Source organism: Ochotona curzoniae, unplaced genomic scaffold (genome assembly GCF_017591425.1).
Source record: "Ochotona curzoniae isolate NIBS_2020 unplaced genomic scaffold, NIBS_Ocur_1.0 contig_883, whole genome shotgun sequence".
Classification (NCBI taxonomy): domain Eukaryota; kingdom Metazoa; phylum Chordata; class Mammalia; order Lagomorpha; family Ochotonidae; genus Ochotona; species Ochotona curzoniae.
In genome coordinates this window covers 5,125,161-5,142,474 of record NW_024466599.1, presented here as the reverse complement: position 1 = coordinate 5,142,474, position 17,314 = coordinate 5,125,161, and the positions used below count along the sequence as shown (strand labels likewise).

General features: G+C 54.6%; 1 protein-coding gene across 10 annotated transcripts in view; it reads right to left on the bottom strand.

Moving 5' to 3' along the window:
* Nucleotides 1-17,314, bottom strand: part of ASAP2 (ArfGAP with SH3 domain, ankyrin repeat and PH domain 2) — a 123,851-nt gene that overhangs the window by 70,608 nt on the left and 35,929 nt on the right. For all 10 annotated transcript variants that reach the window (XM_040992790.1, XM_040992797.1, XM_040992791.1 and 7 more), the window contains exons 2-3: nucleotides 14,957-15,029; nucleotides 1,820-1,965 (exon numbers count right to left, since the gene is read on the bottom strand). In XM_040992790.1, the coding sequence (XP_040848724.1) occupies nucleotides 1,820-1,965; nucleotides 14,957-15,029 (219 nt within the window). The remainder of the gene's footprint in view (nucleotides 1-1,819; nucleotides 1,966-14,956; nucleotides 15,030-17,314) is intronic.

Genomic DNA, 17,314 nt, shown 5'->3' with positions numbered 1-17,314 from the left:
AGGTTTTTAAAAAATGTTCCCAGGGCTGGCACTGTGGTGTAGTAGGCTATGTCTCTGCTTGTGGTGGCAGCATTCCATAGTCACAGGTTTGTGTCCCAGCTGCTACACTTCCAATCCAGCTTCCTGCCTATCTCCCAGAAAAGCAGCAGAGGATGGTTCAAGCCCTTGGGACCCTACATCCACGTGGGAGACCCAGAAGAAGCTCCTGACTCCTGGCTTTGAATCAGCTCAGCTCCAGCCATTACAGCCACTGCAGCCATTTGGAAGTGAACCAGCAGATGGAAGACCGTTCTCTATGTCTCTGCTTTTCTCTGTAACCTGGCTTTTTAAATAAAAATAAAACAAATCTTAACAACAACAAAAAAGTGGGCCTGGCGCACTACCTAGTGGCTAAAGTCCTCGCCTCACATACGCCAGGATCCCATGTGGGCTCCAGTTTGTATCTCGGCTGCTCTACTTCCCTCCCAGTTCCCTGCCTGTGGCCTAGGAAAGCAGTAGAGGACGGCCCAAAGCCTTGGGATCCTGTACCCACATGGGAAACCTGGAAGAAGCTCCTGGCTTTGAATCAGCTCAGCTCCAGCTCTTGTGGCCACTTGGGTTGTGAATCAGCAGATAGAAGATCTTTCTCTCTGCCTCTCCTTCTCTCTGTAAGTCTGACCTTCCAATCAAGATGAATCTTAAAAACAACAAAAACAAAAACAAAAACAAACAAACCAAAAAAACACCTTGCTCCCATCCTCTGTGACTCAACAGCGAGTTCTCCGTGTGCATGTCTGACAGCTTCCGGGGCGAGGGCCTCGCTGTGCAGCACGCAGCCACAGCCCATGTGGGACAGTGTCCAAGGGCAGTGAACTTCACCCATGCCCCACAAGACTTCCGAGTGCAAAGTGCAGCCCAGCAACAGCTTCTGGTGTCTGCCATTTCCAACAGAAGTAATTTACACACAGAGATGGGGAGGGAGACCCAGAGCCTGCATGACCTTGTCCCCGGTGGGTCCCTGTTCCTGCCCTACAGAGGCCAGACTGGCAGCCATGCCGTCGTCACCCATGTGTCACTTTTTCCGAGCTTGCTGACAGCAGAAATGAAAGACGCTGGTGACTGTACGCTTGCCGGACGGCAGCTCTGGGCTCTTGCCTGCGTCTCCTGGGAACTTGGGGAGAGGCGAGAAGACAGACAGGAAGGGACACGGGGCTGCCACCCCGGCTGCCTCCCTGCACCCCGCATCCCCAGGTCCCAGGAAACACGCTGCAGACCCCCTTTGTGTCTGCTGCTCCTGTATGAGGCCTTCTTTCCAGCCCTGACTGCTCTAGACTCCGCATCTGGGGGCACGGGCAGCCTTTAAACACTCCCAGTAATTCCAGTCCTCTGATTATAGGTCACCTGGCTGTGTACAACAGTTCTGAGCCAAGTTCATTACACATCAGTAATGTTCGGAAACATAGACAATGGCACACAGCGCGGAAGCCCCTGGAAACAGGAGCTGAAGGAGGACAGACACACTGAGCCATTAGGGACCACAGCTCTAAATAGCAAATGCTCAGGTTCAAGGCTAAATCTCGGTGCGGTAGAAAGCTCCGCTTTAAGTTTTATCCCAAACAGACCAAAGTGTGATAGAAAACATTAATTCATTAAGTGCCTGAGGCATGATGAAAATTCCTAGCATAACAAATCAACTGTCATTAGCCCCATGTTGCAGTTCCCACCAACCCAGCCCCGTCCTGCCCACTGATCAGTCCCCATCATGCCTACCAACCTAGTACTGTCACCCCCACTGACCCAGCTCTGGCATGCAGGCACCTGCTGCCGGGTGCACACTCACCAGATTCTTGAAGAGTGCCGTCAGCTCCTTAGTGAACACGGAGAACTTGAGGAACGCACTCCCCAGGTCTGGGTCGTCCCTGCACACACAGTTGCCCCCAAACTTCTCCAAGGCTTGGGTGTACTGCTCCTCATTCTCCACGTGTGCTGTAAGACAGGCAGGGGAACTGTTGGCCACCAAGCACTGGGCCCTGGGGCTCAGCGGGGAGCAACTCCCACATTGGCAGAAGCGGGACTGGGAGGGCCAAGCCGTCCCAGGAGCCCATGCCACTCTCCACACTGCTATTCCAACAGCACCTGCAGCCCAGGGCACCTGTCTCCACCCTTCTCCACACCCTATAGCCTGATGACGGGGGAAGCCCCCAGTGAGCGGACCCAGGCCTCTCCAAACGCCCAACGAGGGATGGCCACCTGCAGCGTGGACCACCAGGTGAAACCACACGCCTCAGCAACCTCCCCCTCCTAAGCAGGGGAGCAGCGGGGGGGCTTCAGCTTCTGGCCATCCCTCAGACGCGTGGCCCTGCAGGAAGCTCATGGGCCTCTGTCCCAGGTTGCAGGGATCTGGGTTGGAGGCCCTTCTGTCCTTGTACTGAGTCTGCGCTTCTGAAATGCAGAAAGGGACTCAAAGGTTCAACATACATTAAAGGCATTCTGAGCCCACAGTCAGCCAACAAACTCAGACACGCACACACTCAGCACACGCACACCATGTGTGCAAACACAGGAAGAGCCTGGGGATGCACGGGCTTCAGTCCTGCAAGTCCCGGAAAGCACCTGCATGGCAGGGGAAGCCACCCTCACCTGCAACATGAAGGACAAGGGCCTGTTGTGGACCACCCTACAGTTCAGGGGAGGACTCCACAAACCAGGTCAGTGTTGTGGCACAGTGTGTTAAACAGCACTTGCCACCCACATCATATGGCACCCCACATCGTATTGCCAATTCAAGTCTCAGCTATTCCATTTCCCAGCCAGCTTCCTGCTAATGTGCCTGGGAACGCAGCAGAAGACAACTCAAGTGCTTGAATGCCTGCACCCTTGTGGAAGACCTTCTGGGTCTAGTGCTGGCCCGGCCCTGGCTGTTGTGGCCATTTAAGGAGTGAACCAGCAAAAGGAAGCTCTCTCTGCTTCTGCCTGTATCACCCTGTCATTCAAATAAATCAATCAATGAAAGACACCTGTACATAACCACAGGCACCTGCCATATTTTTGGAGCCCAAACGTAGCACTTTTTTTTTTTTCTGTGCTTCACAAGATGTGTCAATTCCCATCGCGCTAGCAGCAGGCCAAGCAGCACGGCCTGCAAGTAACCAAACCATGGCTGAGCTGCGGCTGAAATTCCAACAGATCTGAGCGTCCAGGCTACTATTTGCCAAAAACAGCCCACCTGGCCCAAACCAAAAGTTCCCCAGTTGTAGCAGTTTCATGCATGGATCACTAAATCTTCCTGCTTCCTTCTATTTATAGCTGTGCACGCGTGGTTAAAGCTGCAGGGCAGGCCTCAGCCAACCACAGGCTATTTTTTTTAACTATCTGAAAGCTGTGGTCAAGACAGGCAGCCCACCATGGTGTCAGGAGGGAACTGGTGGCCACGGTCAAATGTCGGGCTGTCTGGGCCGAGCTGATAATTTGGGGTGTGGGGGACAGAGGGATGCCAGTCCTACTGCCCAGCCCTTTCCCCACGCTGCCCTGCTGATGCTAGTGGCAAGGGGTGAACTCAGAGGCTGCCCCTGTTCCTGACCACTTGCTGCAGGGGCAGGATCCACATGGAGGGAACAGGCTGCCTGGCGCCTTGGACTGACGTAGCTAGGCAGCAGGGTGGCCTAGAGGCCAGCGCCAGCCCACACGAGTGTCGAGGGGTGGAGCTCATTCTGCGTCTGGGCAAGCTGCTGCCCGTACTTAGCCGCCTGCTGTCCACGGGATCCACCAGCATGGCACAAACACCTCCAGGATCGCTCCCCTGTCTCCTTCACAGACCACATGGTGGGGGTCTGGGTTTTTTCTTTTCTACAAACTTCTTTTCTCGGGCCAGTACAGCATGCTAATCCTACATCTGCAGTACTGGCATTTCATATGGATGGAAATTCCTGCCCTGACTACTCCACTTCCCATCCAGCTCCCTGCTTATGGCCTGGGAAAGCAGTAAAGGATGGCCCAAAGCCTTGGAACCCTGCACCCACGTGGATGAAAGACCTGGAAGAAGATTCTGGCTCCTGGCTTAGGATCAGCTCAGCTCTGACTGTTGCTGCCACTTGGGGAGTGAACCAGCAGATGGAAGATCTTTCTCTCTGTCTCTTCTCTCTATATATCTGACTGTCTAATAGGAATAAATAAGTCTTTTTTAAAAGTTAGTTAAATCTGTTTTTAAAAAGCATTCACTTCCCTTCTAAGTTCGCAATATCATGCCCAGCAACCTCAGAGTGATCCATGAGGGTTTTGGCGGCGCCATCACCATCACCTCATGCATTTCTGGCCCAAGTCCTTCGGTCAACTATGATGATGACAGCCAGGTGTTTAACGCCCAGTACAGCAGGGGCCCCTTCAGGTGGGCCCTGCAAACATAAGCAGCGCTTCTTACACAGTCCATCCTGCTGTATCTCTCCGCTTCTCCCCTGAGTACCTGGTGCAAACACGCCACGAACACACAGCAAGCAACAGGGCCCTGTGTGAGAGACCTGCCTACTGACAAGCAGCAAGGAGTGGAGTGCTTTAATTTCCCATTTGCCAAAAACACAAACTTAAAAGCAAGAGCCTAAAATAAGTTGCCTGGGAATAAAACTTCTGGAATTATCCCAAACTGGTCTACCAGCTTTTATTTACAGCTTGAGGACAGCTGTTCTTCCAAAAAAAAAAAAAAAAAAGAAAAAGCACTTTCTCTTAAACTCTGGCACTTGCTAATGGTCCAGAGGTAAAAATCTCTGACCCAGAAAAGACCCTGGGTCACACCAGGACGAGGGCCCCCTTTCCAGCTCGTTTTAACCCAGCAGCCGCTCCCAATCTGATGTGCTCGATCCACCAGCCCCTCTGTCCAGGAAGGGAGGACACGGGCATTCTCGGCTCAGGGGCAAGGACTGGGACTTGTCATGCACTTTTTTTTTTTAAGAGTTATTTTATTTTTTTATTGGAAAGGCAGATATACAGAGAGGAGAGACAGAGAGGAAGATCTTCCGTCCGATGATTCACTCCCCAAGTGAGCCGCAACGGCCGATGCTATGCCAATCCGAAGCCAGGAGCCTCCTCCGGGTCTCCCGCGCGGGTGCAGGGCCCAAAGCTTTGGGCCGTCCTCGACTGCTTTCCCAGGCCATAGGCAGGGAGCTGGATGGGAAGAGGGGCCACCGGGATTAGAACCGGCGCCCATATGAGATCCCGGGCGTGCAAGGCGAGGACCTTAACCACTTGCGCCACCGCACCGGGCCCTGTCGTGCACTTTTTAAGTTTACTTGCTTCTGTCATTTTAGAAACTGATCTCAAAGGAACCAGTGCTGTGGAACAGCAGGTTAAGACACTGCTCCCAGTGCCATCCAGCTCCCTGCCAACATGCCTAGGGAAGCAGTATGCGGCCCAACGTCACTCCCAGTGCCATCCAGCTCCCTGCCAACATGCCTAGGGAAGCAGCACACGGCCTAAGCACTTGGACCCTACCACCCACGCGAGCGACCTGGATAGAATTCCTGGCTTCCACCTGTGCCAGCCCCAATGCCAAAGCCATTTGGGAAGTGAATCAGCAGATAGAACATCTCTGTCTCCCTCTGAGTCATTCTGCCTTTCAAGTAAACTTTAAATCTTACACACACACACCATCAGACAGATCCATTGTACATGGATTAAGCATAACTTTGTGGATCCCAAACAAACGGTGGCTGTACTCCTCATTTCTGTTTAGTCGTGTAGACATGTGTTTGACAGGTCAAGGTGGCACCCTGCCCCGTGTGAAGCACGCAACCAACACAACACTGCCACCAAACCTGCTCGGGCCTCAGACGTTCCACTCCCTGTGTCCGGGCCAGCCACAGGGCTTGAAGGATGCCGGGAAGGGTGGGATGGGTTCCCGGGGGACACATACTTCTGGGGGCCAGCATGAATGGCCGGGGAGAATGCACAAACCGAGGTGCTGACTGCTGCCACCATGCCAGGCCATACAACGGACGCCCAGGTGAGACGCTCCAGCGAAGCAACAGGTGCCGGCAGATGTCCACCCAGGTGCACTCAGGCAGCTCCACAAGTTCAGTGGTAGCAAACACTTCACTCCAGAGTGGCCACTGCACCCATCTCTCAAACCGTCATGGGCAGCAGAGGTCTCTCGTCCCTGCCACACCACCACGGTTCTCTCTATGGGACCAATCCCAGTACACTCCCTTTACAGTTCCAGAGACAGGGCAGCAAGGTGCCCAAGGTCACACAAGGTCACAAGGCATATGGCAAGTAGGAACTAGAACTCCTGGGTTTATACACCAAAGCGCCACTCTAGGCTGACATGGGTATTACAGCCTTGAAACCCAAAGAGAAAGAGGGTGCAAGCACCAGAGCACCTTCCAACCTAGGTTCCTGGTCACACCTCCGGCCACCCAAGGACAGGCTGGGGAACAGCCATCTGCCAACACCATGTGCCAACACACATTTCAGCCACTCAGAGTCAGCTTGGCTCAGGGACTCCTGCACAGGAGTCAGACACACGACACCGCAGTGGCTTTGGGAAGAAGATGCTTCCAGTGATCCACCTGCGGTATAGACGTCCCGCGAGAGAACCATTCTCAGAACTTTAGTTCCGGACTCATCCATTCTATCTGCTGGCTCACTTCCCAAATGGATGCAATGGCCAGAGCTGGGCCGGTTCAAAGCTGGGAGCCAAGAGCTTCATCCGGGTCGCCCGCATGGGTGGCAGGGGTAAAAACATTTAGGCCATTTTTTGCTGTTTTTCCTAGACCATCAGCAGGGAGCAGGATCAGAAGTAGAGCAGCTGGGACATGAACTGGCACACCTATGGGATGGTGGCACCAGAGGAGTGGCTTTACTTGCCACATACAGTGCCAACCCCTTAAAAACATTCCTGCCAGCTCATAACTGCACCTTTAGACTCCAGGGGATGAGACACACACACAGATGACGGGGCGTCAAAGATGGCATTGGGGCAAGCACTGCGGGGCAGTGGGTTAGGCTGCTGATGGGATGCCCACTATTCCCGTCACAGTACCTCAGAATGAGCCCACCCCACTGCACTGGGGTGGTGGGGGGTGAGGGGGAGCAGCAGATGACGGCCCAGTGCTGTGGTCCCTGCTGCCCGCGCAGGGAAGCCGGACGGGATCCTGGTTCCCCTGTGGCCTGGCCCAGCCCTGGCTGCCACGCACATTTGGAGGATTTGACCAGTTGGTGGGTTATCTCTGTCTCTCCAAGCTCTGTTTCTCTCTCTGTCTTTAAGTCAAATAAATAAAACTTACAAGAAGTTTTCACAAACATATTGAACCCCACAATATCAAAATGGTTAAGCAACAGTCTGTCTGCAACGTGGAATGTAGTGCTGGTTTTTCTCATGGTCATATAGGACGAGCCCATGAGCCAGCTGAAAACACGCAGCTGGATAGGTAGTCCTTCAGTCTGTAGAGATCAGAGAAGGAATGTGAGAGACAAAGACACCAAAATGCTGACAGCACTGGCACACACAGCAGGCGCTCAGTCAGCTGTGGCTGCGGCACAGCACGTGCTGGGCCGAGCACTCCTCGGCATCACTTTCCCTTAGAACAGCCAAGGCTGGGCCTGCCAGAGTGCAGCTGGGGCACAAACCCAGGCATCCTGGGAGTGGGCGTGCCCAGTGGCACCACCGGGGCCTCACCTAAGCCTTCCCCTCCACAGCCGGGAACACTACACACCAGCACTTTGCCAGCATGCCACCTCCCCATGTGAGTTCAGAGGTGGGCTAGCCTTGACCACTCCCTTCCTGGGGCCTCCTCTCCTGGTTGCTGGCCAGTGAAACCTGGTCAGACCCACCCTTGGCCCAAAAGCTCCTCTGAATCTTCCAACCCACACTTCTACCATCTTTGTAACACAAAAACAATACATAGAACACGTTTTTAAAGCTCTGGGCATCCGCTACAATGACCTGCTGATTTCGGCTCTCTCAACCCGAATCCGTCAAGTTTACTGGCATCTATTCACCTCCACCAAAGCTGCCCTGAACAAGCTGACCTGAGGAAGGTGGCCTTGAGGCATGTGTGTGGATCGGCTCCAATGCAACACACAACCCCTCTGAGCTCTCACTTGCTCTCGGACCCCAGGACCCTCCCTCCCTGACTTCCTCCAACTCCCTGAGCCCTACTCATTTCCAGAGGTGGGCATCTATCATGGCAGTTAATACGCTGGCAGAGATGCCTGTGTCCCCCGTGGAAAAGCCCAGAACTGATACCCCCTGCTGCAGTTCCTTCCTCTAGCCCCGTGCTCATGTGCACCCTCAGGGGAGGCGGCAGGTGGAGGCTCGCAGAGCCCAGAGGCCCAGACTGAGGGTGACCTCAACCCCCGTGGGTGATCAGCAAGGCAACCGGTGCATGGAAGACTGTTCTGAGTTTCTCTTCCTCTTGGGTCAACAAATAGTTTCTAAAGTCTAAAACAACAGCTTGTTTCCACCAAGCCTCTCCTAGGGCGTCCCCCCAGCCTTTACCTCTGGGGAGCCCACCCATGCTGGCAGGTGTCATCAGAGGATGTCCCCTGCCTCTGACGCCAGTGGAGTTGGGAAGGGCAAGGTGCGGCTGCCTGCAGCTGCCTGGGCCCAGGAAGTCCCATGCTCTCCAGTCCGGCCTCCTGCTGATGGTCCTTCTCTTGCACAGCCAGCGGGAGACCTGGGTGAGCAACTCAGCACAAAGCTCCCACTGTTTGCAGCAATGTGCCGGCATGTGAGACAAGTGACTGGTTGGGATGAGCAGCCTGTATGCTGTTAGCCATGTGGACCCCTTTAGACCAGGGCTGGGGAATGCCCAGCCGCCTGTGGCATCAAGTCTGGTCCTGTCAAGACAACTACAGGCAGGCATCCAAATCCAATCCATGTATAGCAGGCTGATTCTTAAGTCGGTGTTCTTGTATGGCCTGCAAATGATGTTATAAGTACCATGGTACTTGGCAGAAAAAAGCTACCTGCCCACCTGGCTTTGAGAACACAGGCTGTGAGCACAGGAAGGTATCACCCGTGACACTACCATCCTTCCCACATGGGGACCTGCTCCAGTCCTGGCTTCTCCCGTTCTAATCCAGCTCCCTGCTAATGCATCTAGAAAATAGCAGAAGATGGCTACGTGCTGGGCCACCGCCACCCGCATGGAAAATCTGGTTGAACCTGCTGGGTGCTGCCTTTGGCCTGGCCTAGCCTCTGTCATTGTGGCCTGAATCAGTAGATGGAATCTCTCCCTCTCTCTCTGTAACTGTCTTGTTTTCAAATAGATAAGTAAATCTTGGTGTGTGGTGGGGGGGGGGGGCAATCCTATCACATGGCAATTCCCGATGAACCTCAAGGGACTGGCTCCCATGAAGAGTCTCAAACGCAGTAATGGGGTGGCAAAACCACCAAGGCCCTAGCCAGCCACTCAGGGTGGCCAGATCTCAGGTGAGGCAGCAGAGGACAGGTTAGAGGCTGAGACAGGGCCAGGCAGTGAGGCCTCCATCACCCCTGGGAGAGCCGAAAGGTTTGAGACAGACAGGATGGGACTGCTCTTCTGAGAGATGGATGTGGAGGAGCCAGAGAGGGGCAAAGCTTGAAACTAGCCAACATGACAGAGAGAGACAATGACACACACACACGGCCACCCACCGTGCATGTACGCCCGGGGAAGCCAGTGGCCACCAAAGCTGCTGCAAATGGCAGGTGCCACTCTTCTCCCTGGCGATAGACCTGCAGAGATTTATGGATGAGAAACCAGGTCTGGGCTGTGTGCAGTCATCGGGTCAACGGCCCGCAGTGGGGGAGGCTGGGAGCCAGCTGGGGGATGGCTCTCAGGCTGTCTCCATGGCTCTTCGGTGTCTAGTGGTCCCAGACACCAATAAAACCAGACAGTGCTTAATGGTGGGGGCGCTGGGGGGGGAGGCATCTCACCAGGAAAGAAACCTTTTCACAATATTGCACAAGTCAGAGAATGCCCACAGACCCAAAACACAGGAAAATACCCAGGCTGGGATAAACTCAAATTTCCTACAAAAGCCACAGAAGGACCCTGAAGCTGAGCCACGCGAACCCATTCTGAGTCATAAACTATGATGGTTCACCTGCTGCTTGCTGGGGAAGGATCCCACCCAGTGCTCCAAGCCAGCGGAGGCCAGACAGGTGGCTGCGCTCAGGCTCTGCACCCTGAACTTCCCAGGCCTCGAAAACGTCCTTGGGGGCATGGCCACCAGGCCAGGCTGACCAGCTGACCTCTGAGGCTGCCCACCAGCTTCCCCAGCCCAAACCTGCTCTCAGGAACTCAGGAAACTGCCCCCTGGAGAGGGGCAGGCAATGGGTCTAGCATCCTTCCCCCACCCAAAGAAAGCCCCTCAAACCCGTCCTCTCCCCTTCCCTTCCCACAACCAAAGGGCTCAGGGCTCTGTAACTACCCCGTAACTAAGTTATCCTGGAACTTCCTCTTAAAATGCTGCTCTGACAACTCAACAACGGGATAATGATGTTTTTGCTTGTTTTTTTTTTTTTTTAAATAAAAGGATGTATATATTTATTCAAAAGGCAGAGCTACGAAGAAGAGACAGAGAGAGGACTTGCCTCTGCTGATGCAGCTCCCCAATGCACACAGCAGCTGGGACTGGGCTAGGTCAATGCTCAGAACTCCATCTGGGTCTCCCACATGGGTGCCAAGGACCCACCCTGAGCCTTCACCTGCTGTGCTCCCTTGCTTTGCATTAGTAGCAAGCCAGAATTGAAACTAGCCAGAACTTGCTGACCCAGATGTGGGCATTCTGCAGTATCTTAACCATGATTCAGCTAGTTTCTCATCTGTAAAATCACATCTGATACAGTACCTTCTTAATGTACAACAGGACTTTTTCAGGGGTGGCATTGTCGCATAGCAGGTAAAGATGAGGCCTGAAGCAAGGGTATCCATATGGGCACCTACAAAAGTCCCAGCTGCTCCACTTAAGATCCAGCTCCCTGTTAAACCGTCTTGGAAAACAACACTTTGGTCTCTGCTACCCATGTTAGGAGACCTGGAGGAAGCCCCGGCTTTGGCCCATTCTGGCCATTGTGGCCATTTCAGGAGTGAATCAGTGGGTGGAAAGTCTCTCTCTCTCTTTCTCTCTCTCTTTCCACTCTGCCTTTCACATAAATACATCTTAAAAGCATCTTAAAAGAAGGAAAAAAGAAACAATTCTCTACACCAATTTTAAGCATACTGTCTGCTAATTAGCACTGCAAACGTCAAGGAGACCACGTGAAGTGTTCCCATCTTGGCTGGAGGGGAACTCGACACCAACACCGCTTTCCTGGTCCTCATCTCGGGATGACAGTCTGTCTAGGCGTTCAGGCCGATGCAGAGATGACACCACTGGGTGAGAACACTCCATCAAGCCCTCAAGCAGTCTGTCTAAAAGAAGTGAAAACGAGCGCCTTGCGGCTTTCTTGTAGGTGGAAATGAATTCCCCACCCACTGGGATGTCAAACAGAGATGAAAGATGTTAGCTGCCGCTCCCTAGCACAGGGAGCGGGAAAAAGCCACCTTTGGGCTAAGACAGAGCTTGGGAAATTTTGGATTAATAAGAGTTTAAAATAAAGGCAGACTGTTTTAAGAACAGGTGGCAGAAAACAGCTTGTCCACAAGTCGCCTCCACCTCTTCTGCTAGCCTCCACCCAAGGGATCCCAGAACACCCACCTGGCTGCGCCCTCATCCTTGGCAATCGGGCAGCCAGCACAACTCACTTGGTGCAACGTTTTCTTTAACCCTGTTTCTTTGCAGATACATGGGACTTCCTGACTTTCAGGCCCAGTGTGATGTCTACAGCACAAACAGGTAATACAAGCGAGCGTTCACCAAGCACCTGCTATGGGTGTGCCCACCTGGGCCAGCACGGCAGTACCATGCAGGAACACACCTGCAGGTACACACTCTCGCTCCTCACCTGGGCCCAGGGCTCTGCCTGCCACCTGTTCATGCTATCTCAGCTCATCCTCCCAAACTATGACCTCACTCCAATGCCCATGCAGACCACACACTGGCAAAGGACAACCCAAAATACGGAGGAAACTGAACTCAATCAGCTGGGCTTGGGCTGGAGTGATTGTTCCTGGAATATCTGGGGGTCTCGTGGGCACTCAGTGGGCAAGAGAGACAGTATTCACTGTGGCCCCACTTGTGTAACCCCAAACTCTTACCCTCCCTGTAATGGTCTCTGGGGTTGGGGCTAGGCGTCACTCAGCAGGTGTGGATGAGGTCATGTGTGGTGGGGGCCCTCCCACAATGAGAGGGGGCCCTGCAGAACTTGCCTATTTCCTCTGTGTGCTATGAAGACCATCAGAAGGCAGCGTCCACACCAGAACCCAATGAACTGGCACCAAGCTCAGTCCTCTAGGCCTTGGCTTACTCTGGGCAGCCTGGGCAGACCAGGTGTCAGAGTGACACAGCATGAGGAAGACTTGACCAGGCCTCACTGGCCTTGCGCATAGAAGGGGTCAGCAGCCAAGGGCAGCCTCTAGGAGCCAGGAGTACAGCAATGGTGTCTCCCCCCACAGCTGGGGTTCACCTTGCTCTTGCTCCCTCTGCCCCTAAATACGTGTGGGAAAGCTCTACCTGAACAGCTTCCGGGAGGATCCTGCCTCAAGGAGACCACACCGGGCCTGTCACCGGCCACAGTGGCACCAGCAGCTGATGCAGACTTCAGGCAGCTGAGGCGGACAGGTGTCATCCTCGTGCCTGGGCCAGCGGGCATGCTGACAACCTAGGGCTGGGCAGAGACTCACTCGGCTGCCAATGGAGAGCCTGGGGGCTGCCCAAGTGGTCAGTTCAAAACGAACTGGCAATTCTGGGTCACCCAAGAACCCTAAGAGCATGAGGGTGGAGGGGGTCAGCCTGTGGCAGAAGCACTCACTCTTACTGCTGACTGAGCATAGAACACCTGCTCTGCCCAACCACAGGGTCACCCAGGGACCTAACCTAACACTGGGAATGCACTGGGTACCCCTCCTGGGACACCACCGCCAGCCAGCCGAGGCAGCCAGCGGCTCAGTCCCTTGCTTGCTGGGTGGGCTGGACCTGGTAGCTCATGCCACAACCTCCCCCTCGCAATGATTCAGAAGGATGTGCTGCGAACAGCAGTTCAGGAAGAGAGTTCCCAAAGGATTGTAGGTGACGTCAACAATGCCCCAGGGACAGGGAGGGTCTCCCCAGGTGACTTCTCTAAGTCTGCTGTGTTCTGAAATAGATTCCAGGATCACCATTCTGGCTTTCAGATAGAAAATCATTCTCACGACTTTATATACTTGGCATGGCACAAGAGGGTAAGAGGTGACACATATGGGAGACCCCCCCTTCAAGACTATGGGGAGGGCCAGCCTGCTGGACATCGGGAGTGAACCAGCGGGTGGAGATTTTCTCTCTGTATCTCCTTTTCTCTGCGTATCTGTCTTTCCAATAAAGAAACAAAAATAAATGAGGTATTAGCCATGCAGTAAGCAAAGGAACTCTCAAGGTCAGGTCCTCTCACAAACAGCGGGTGCAGGCTGCCTTGGCTGGCTGTGTCCTAGGAGAAACACCTGCTCCCTGGCACACACTTGATCTTCATGTCCCCATCCCTTCCAGGCTCTTGCCTGGAACTCTCAGCCCTCACCTTCAATGTGGGGTTCTAAGCAGCAACACACCGTCACTGGATTTGGCCATAGGGCACTGTCCCTGAACAGGGGCAGGAGCAGGTCTGTGCTGTGCACTCAGTTGCACAGGCCAGGAAGCAAATCACACACAAGTGCCACCACCCTGGGCAAGACCTGGCCCAGTACCACCTCTCTCCCTCTGCACTCCTGCTTGTGCAAGCTACACCACGGGGCAGTGGTCGTATAGCTGCCCAGCGGCCCCATCACTTGCCCAAGAAGCAGATGATCTCATCTTTATTGCTGACCAGAAGAGAAATGACTGCTCTTCTATAACACGTGTAACAACCCACATTGAGCCCAAGAGAGCACACGAAGAACCAGGCATTTGTTAACACAACTGAGTGTCCACTCCTTAGTGGCCTCCTGACACCCAGGGCAAGTCCTAGTTGGTCGGGCATGGCCACAGCTACTCAGGACTCAGCCACAGCCACCCAGACACCAGCCAGGTACCCAGGACACAGTAGCAGCCGTCCTGACAGTCACGGCTGCCCAGGCACACTAACATTCAGGCTGCGGAGCTCCAACCCAGCAGGGCGACAAAAGCAGGGCCAAGCTCTGCTCCCGTCACGGTCTTCTTTCTGATCCACAGGTCCTCACCTGGCCAAGGGGAGAGCTTGCTGTTGAGAGGAGCACTGTGTACAAGCAGCAGGAGAAGTGCAAAAGTGCTGAGGACTAAAACCTCCCCAAGAGGCCCAGGACTCCTTCCTTTCTTCCCCTGCGGGGATTCTGGATGGAACTGGGGTGATCGCAAAGTCCAATCTGGGGGGCAGAGTTAACACTGCAGTTCCCATGGACTGTGATGCTCTGGTCTGCAAGCCACAGCTGGGGAACACTGCTCTTGCTCCCTCTGCCCCTAAACACGCGTGGGAAAGCTCCACCAAACAGTGTCTCGCAGCTCAGATTCTCCACCCACACACCCCCACCTGCTCCACTCACACTGTTCTTCTTGAGAAGGGGATCAGGGAATAGCACATGCCCACAGAGGGAGGCTGAGGGGTGGGCTCCCAGCCACGAGCCTGGCCCTCTCAATTCAACTGCAGGACCGGGCTCCGGCTGGAGGACCCAGGGGTAAGCAGCACGAGGGCCTGGGACCCTGCACACAGCAGGAGATTAGCCACAGGACAGGGCTCTGGCTCATGGACACACGGGTGGGGGGAGCAGGGCGAGGGCCTAGGATCCTGCACACGGTGTGCTCCACAGGACAGGGCTCTGGCTCACGGACACACGGGTGGGGGGAGCAGGGCGAGGGCCTCAGGGCCTGCACACAGCGTGCTCAGCATGAGGTTTCCAGAAGGCAGCTGTGAACTCACCCAGCCCAGAGAGGTTAATTGCCTTCACAGACTTCTTCATCTTGTAGAGAACCATCCGGTCCACATCCAGAGCCTAAAACAAAGGAACAGAGACGCATCACCACGTTGGCTCCACGCAGTCCACAGCACGCGATGCCCACAGTGCAGTCGGCATTGAGACAGAGAACCAACTCCAGACCACCAAGCCTGGACACACCTTGACGGCTCTGCCCTCACAGCTATAGGAAGCCCAATCCTCTCCTGCCCCGGTTCACCACCACAGAAATTTGGGGATGCCAATGGCAAGCAGAGGCAGAGAGCATTTGGGAGCTGGGATGTGGCACAACTTCCTGGTGATGGTATGATGCAGGTGTTACGCATCCCAGACACTCTACAACAGCAGTGACTGCACAGCAACGTCCCAGGGCACACAGGTGTGGCTGCGATGGTAGCAGAGTGCACATCATAAACACAACCATCAAGGCCAGGTGAAATGGCTCAACTGGCTAATCCTCCTCCCGCAAGCACCAGCATCCAATGAGGCATCAGTTCGCATCCCGACTGCTCCACTTCCCACCCAGCTCCCTGCGTATAGCCTAGAAAAGCAGTGCAAGATGGCCCAAGGAGATCCAGAGGCTGGCTCCTGGGTTTGGATCGACAGCTCTGGCCATTGCACCATCCGGGGAGTGACCTGGTGGATGGGAGATCTTCCTCTCTCTCTCTATGTTGCTCTCCCCCATGATGGGGAGCTATTGTGTGCCAGCCCCAGTGCCCACCAGGCAGCCTGCCCTGGACCCCAGAGCAGCACTGGGATTTCCCAGGCAATAGCAGGGGTTCGGATGCCAGGCTACAGTTCTTCAACTGAGCCCAGAGGGGAGAGGGAACCACTGTTCTGAGCGGAGCAATTCTGGCCACAGTGAGACTGGCCAGCAGGCAGGCGGGCCGTGAACCTGCAGAGACTCTAACACCCAAGATGAGGGAACTGGCTAGGATCTGTAGGGAGCCAGAGCTCAGCATCAGACAGCAGAGTTCTAGAAAAGTCAGCCCGGGGACCACTCTGCTCCTCTCCGCCAACCACACACCCTCTGGTCTTTTAGGTGACATGGATGACGCACAGCCCGAACCCCCAAAGTTCAGGCTCACTCTCTTTGGTGTGGACAGCTGCCCTCTGACAACACCCTCCTCCTACCCCCACATCCTCTACTGCAGGGAAGGTTTGCAAAATACGCCTCCTTGGGCAACCTGCTGCATACAGTCACCGCTGTTTCTCCAGCCTCTTACAGGAGAAGGGCAGGCAACAGAGGTGCTGGCAATTAATCTGTGTCAGGAAAAGCAATTCCCTCCCTGCCAAACACTCCTTCATGTAGAGCACAAATCCACAGTGAAAGTTAAACTGGGTCAGGACCAGCCGGCTGCAGGAACCAGTGGTTGAGTTCTCTACCCAAACTGGCTGAGATCTCCAACACATCGAGCAGTCACCTCTCCCCGGCCCGCATCGACACTAACACAGCAAACAGCAAGGACAGGGAGGGCTGCGACGTTTGGCAGAATGTGTGTAAAAGCTGGAAGCAGCAGGAGCAACATGACAGCTCAAGCCTGGCCAAGCTCATCCAGCACGGGGAGCCAGGCTATCGCTGACCTTCCGTGGGTAGCACGAGATATTTATCCTTGGCACTAGACAGCAGGGAGGTGCCCCAAACATCCCTAAGCAAAATAAATAACTGTCTCCAGGCATCCTAGAGAGATACTGGCTGCTCACTACACAACACACAGTCCTTCTGGGGTCTCTGCTGCCTTGAGCCATGGCTACCGGTGCACGGCTGGGACAGGCGCATTGAGGGGTGTATGTGGGAGGGGGAGCGGAAGGGGCCGCCCCGGGATTGCCTACTCTGTACTGCTCACACCTGGCCATGGCGACTGTCTCAATCAAAATGAACAACAATGACAAAAGTGCTTTTTAGCACCTCGTTCTTGGTGGCCTGCTGCTATCCTCGGGAGCACCTGCCACTTATGAAGGAGGGGACCAAGGGCTTCAGACCAGTGCCCCTGCTGCTTACTTGCTTCTGCATATCCAGGAGACCCCACTTTCAGGGCGCCTGCCACACATCTCCATTAGCAGTGGGCCTATTTCCCTGGAGACTCGGTCTCCAGTTTACTGGAGGTGGCATCCTGACTCAGAAGGGCGAGCAACAGCCAAGGGCAAAGCCAGCCTGCTCTACAGCTGCAGGTTGAGGAGTTCTCCAAGTGGACACATCCACCTGACACCGAGACAGGTGGGAACCTGCGCCCCACCTCAAAGAATGCTGCCCCTCCCAAGAAGGCCACTCGCGTCACCAGGGGAGTCCAATGCAAGCGCATCTTGTTTGCAAAATGTGTGAC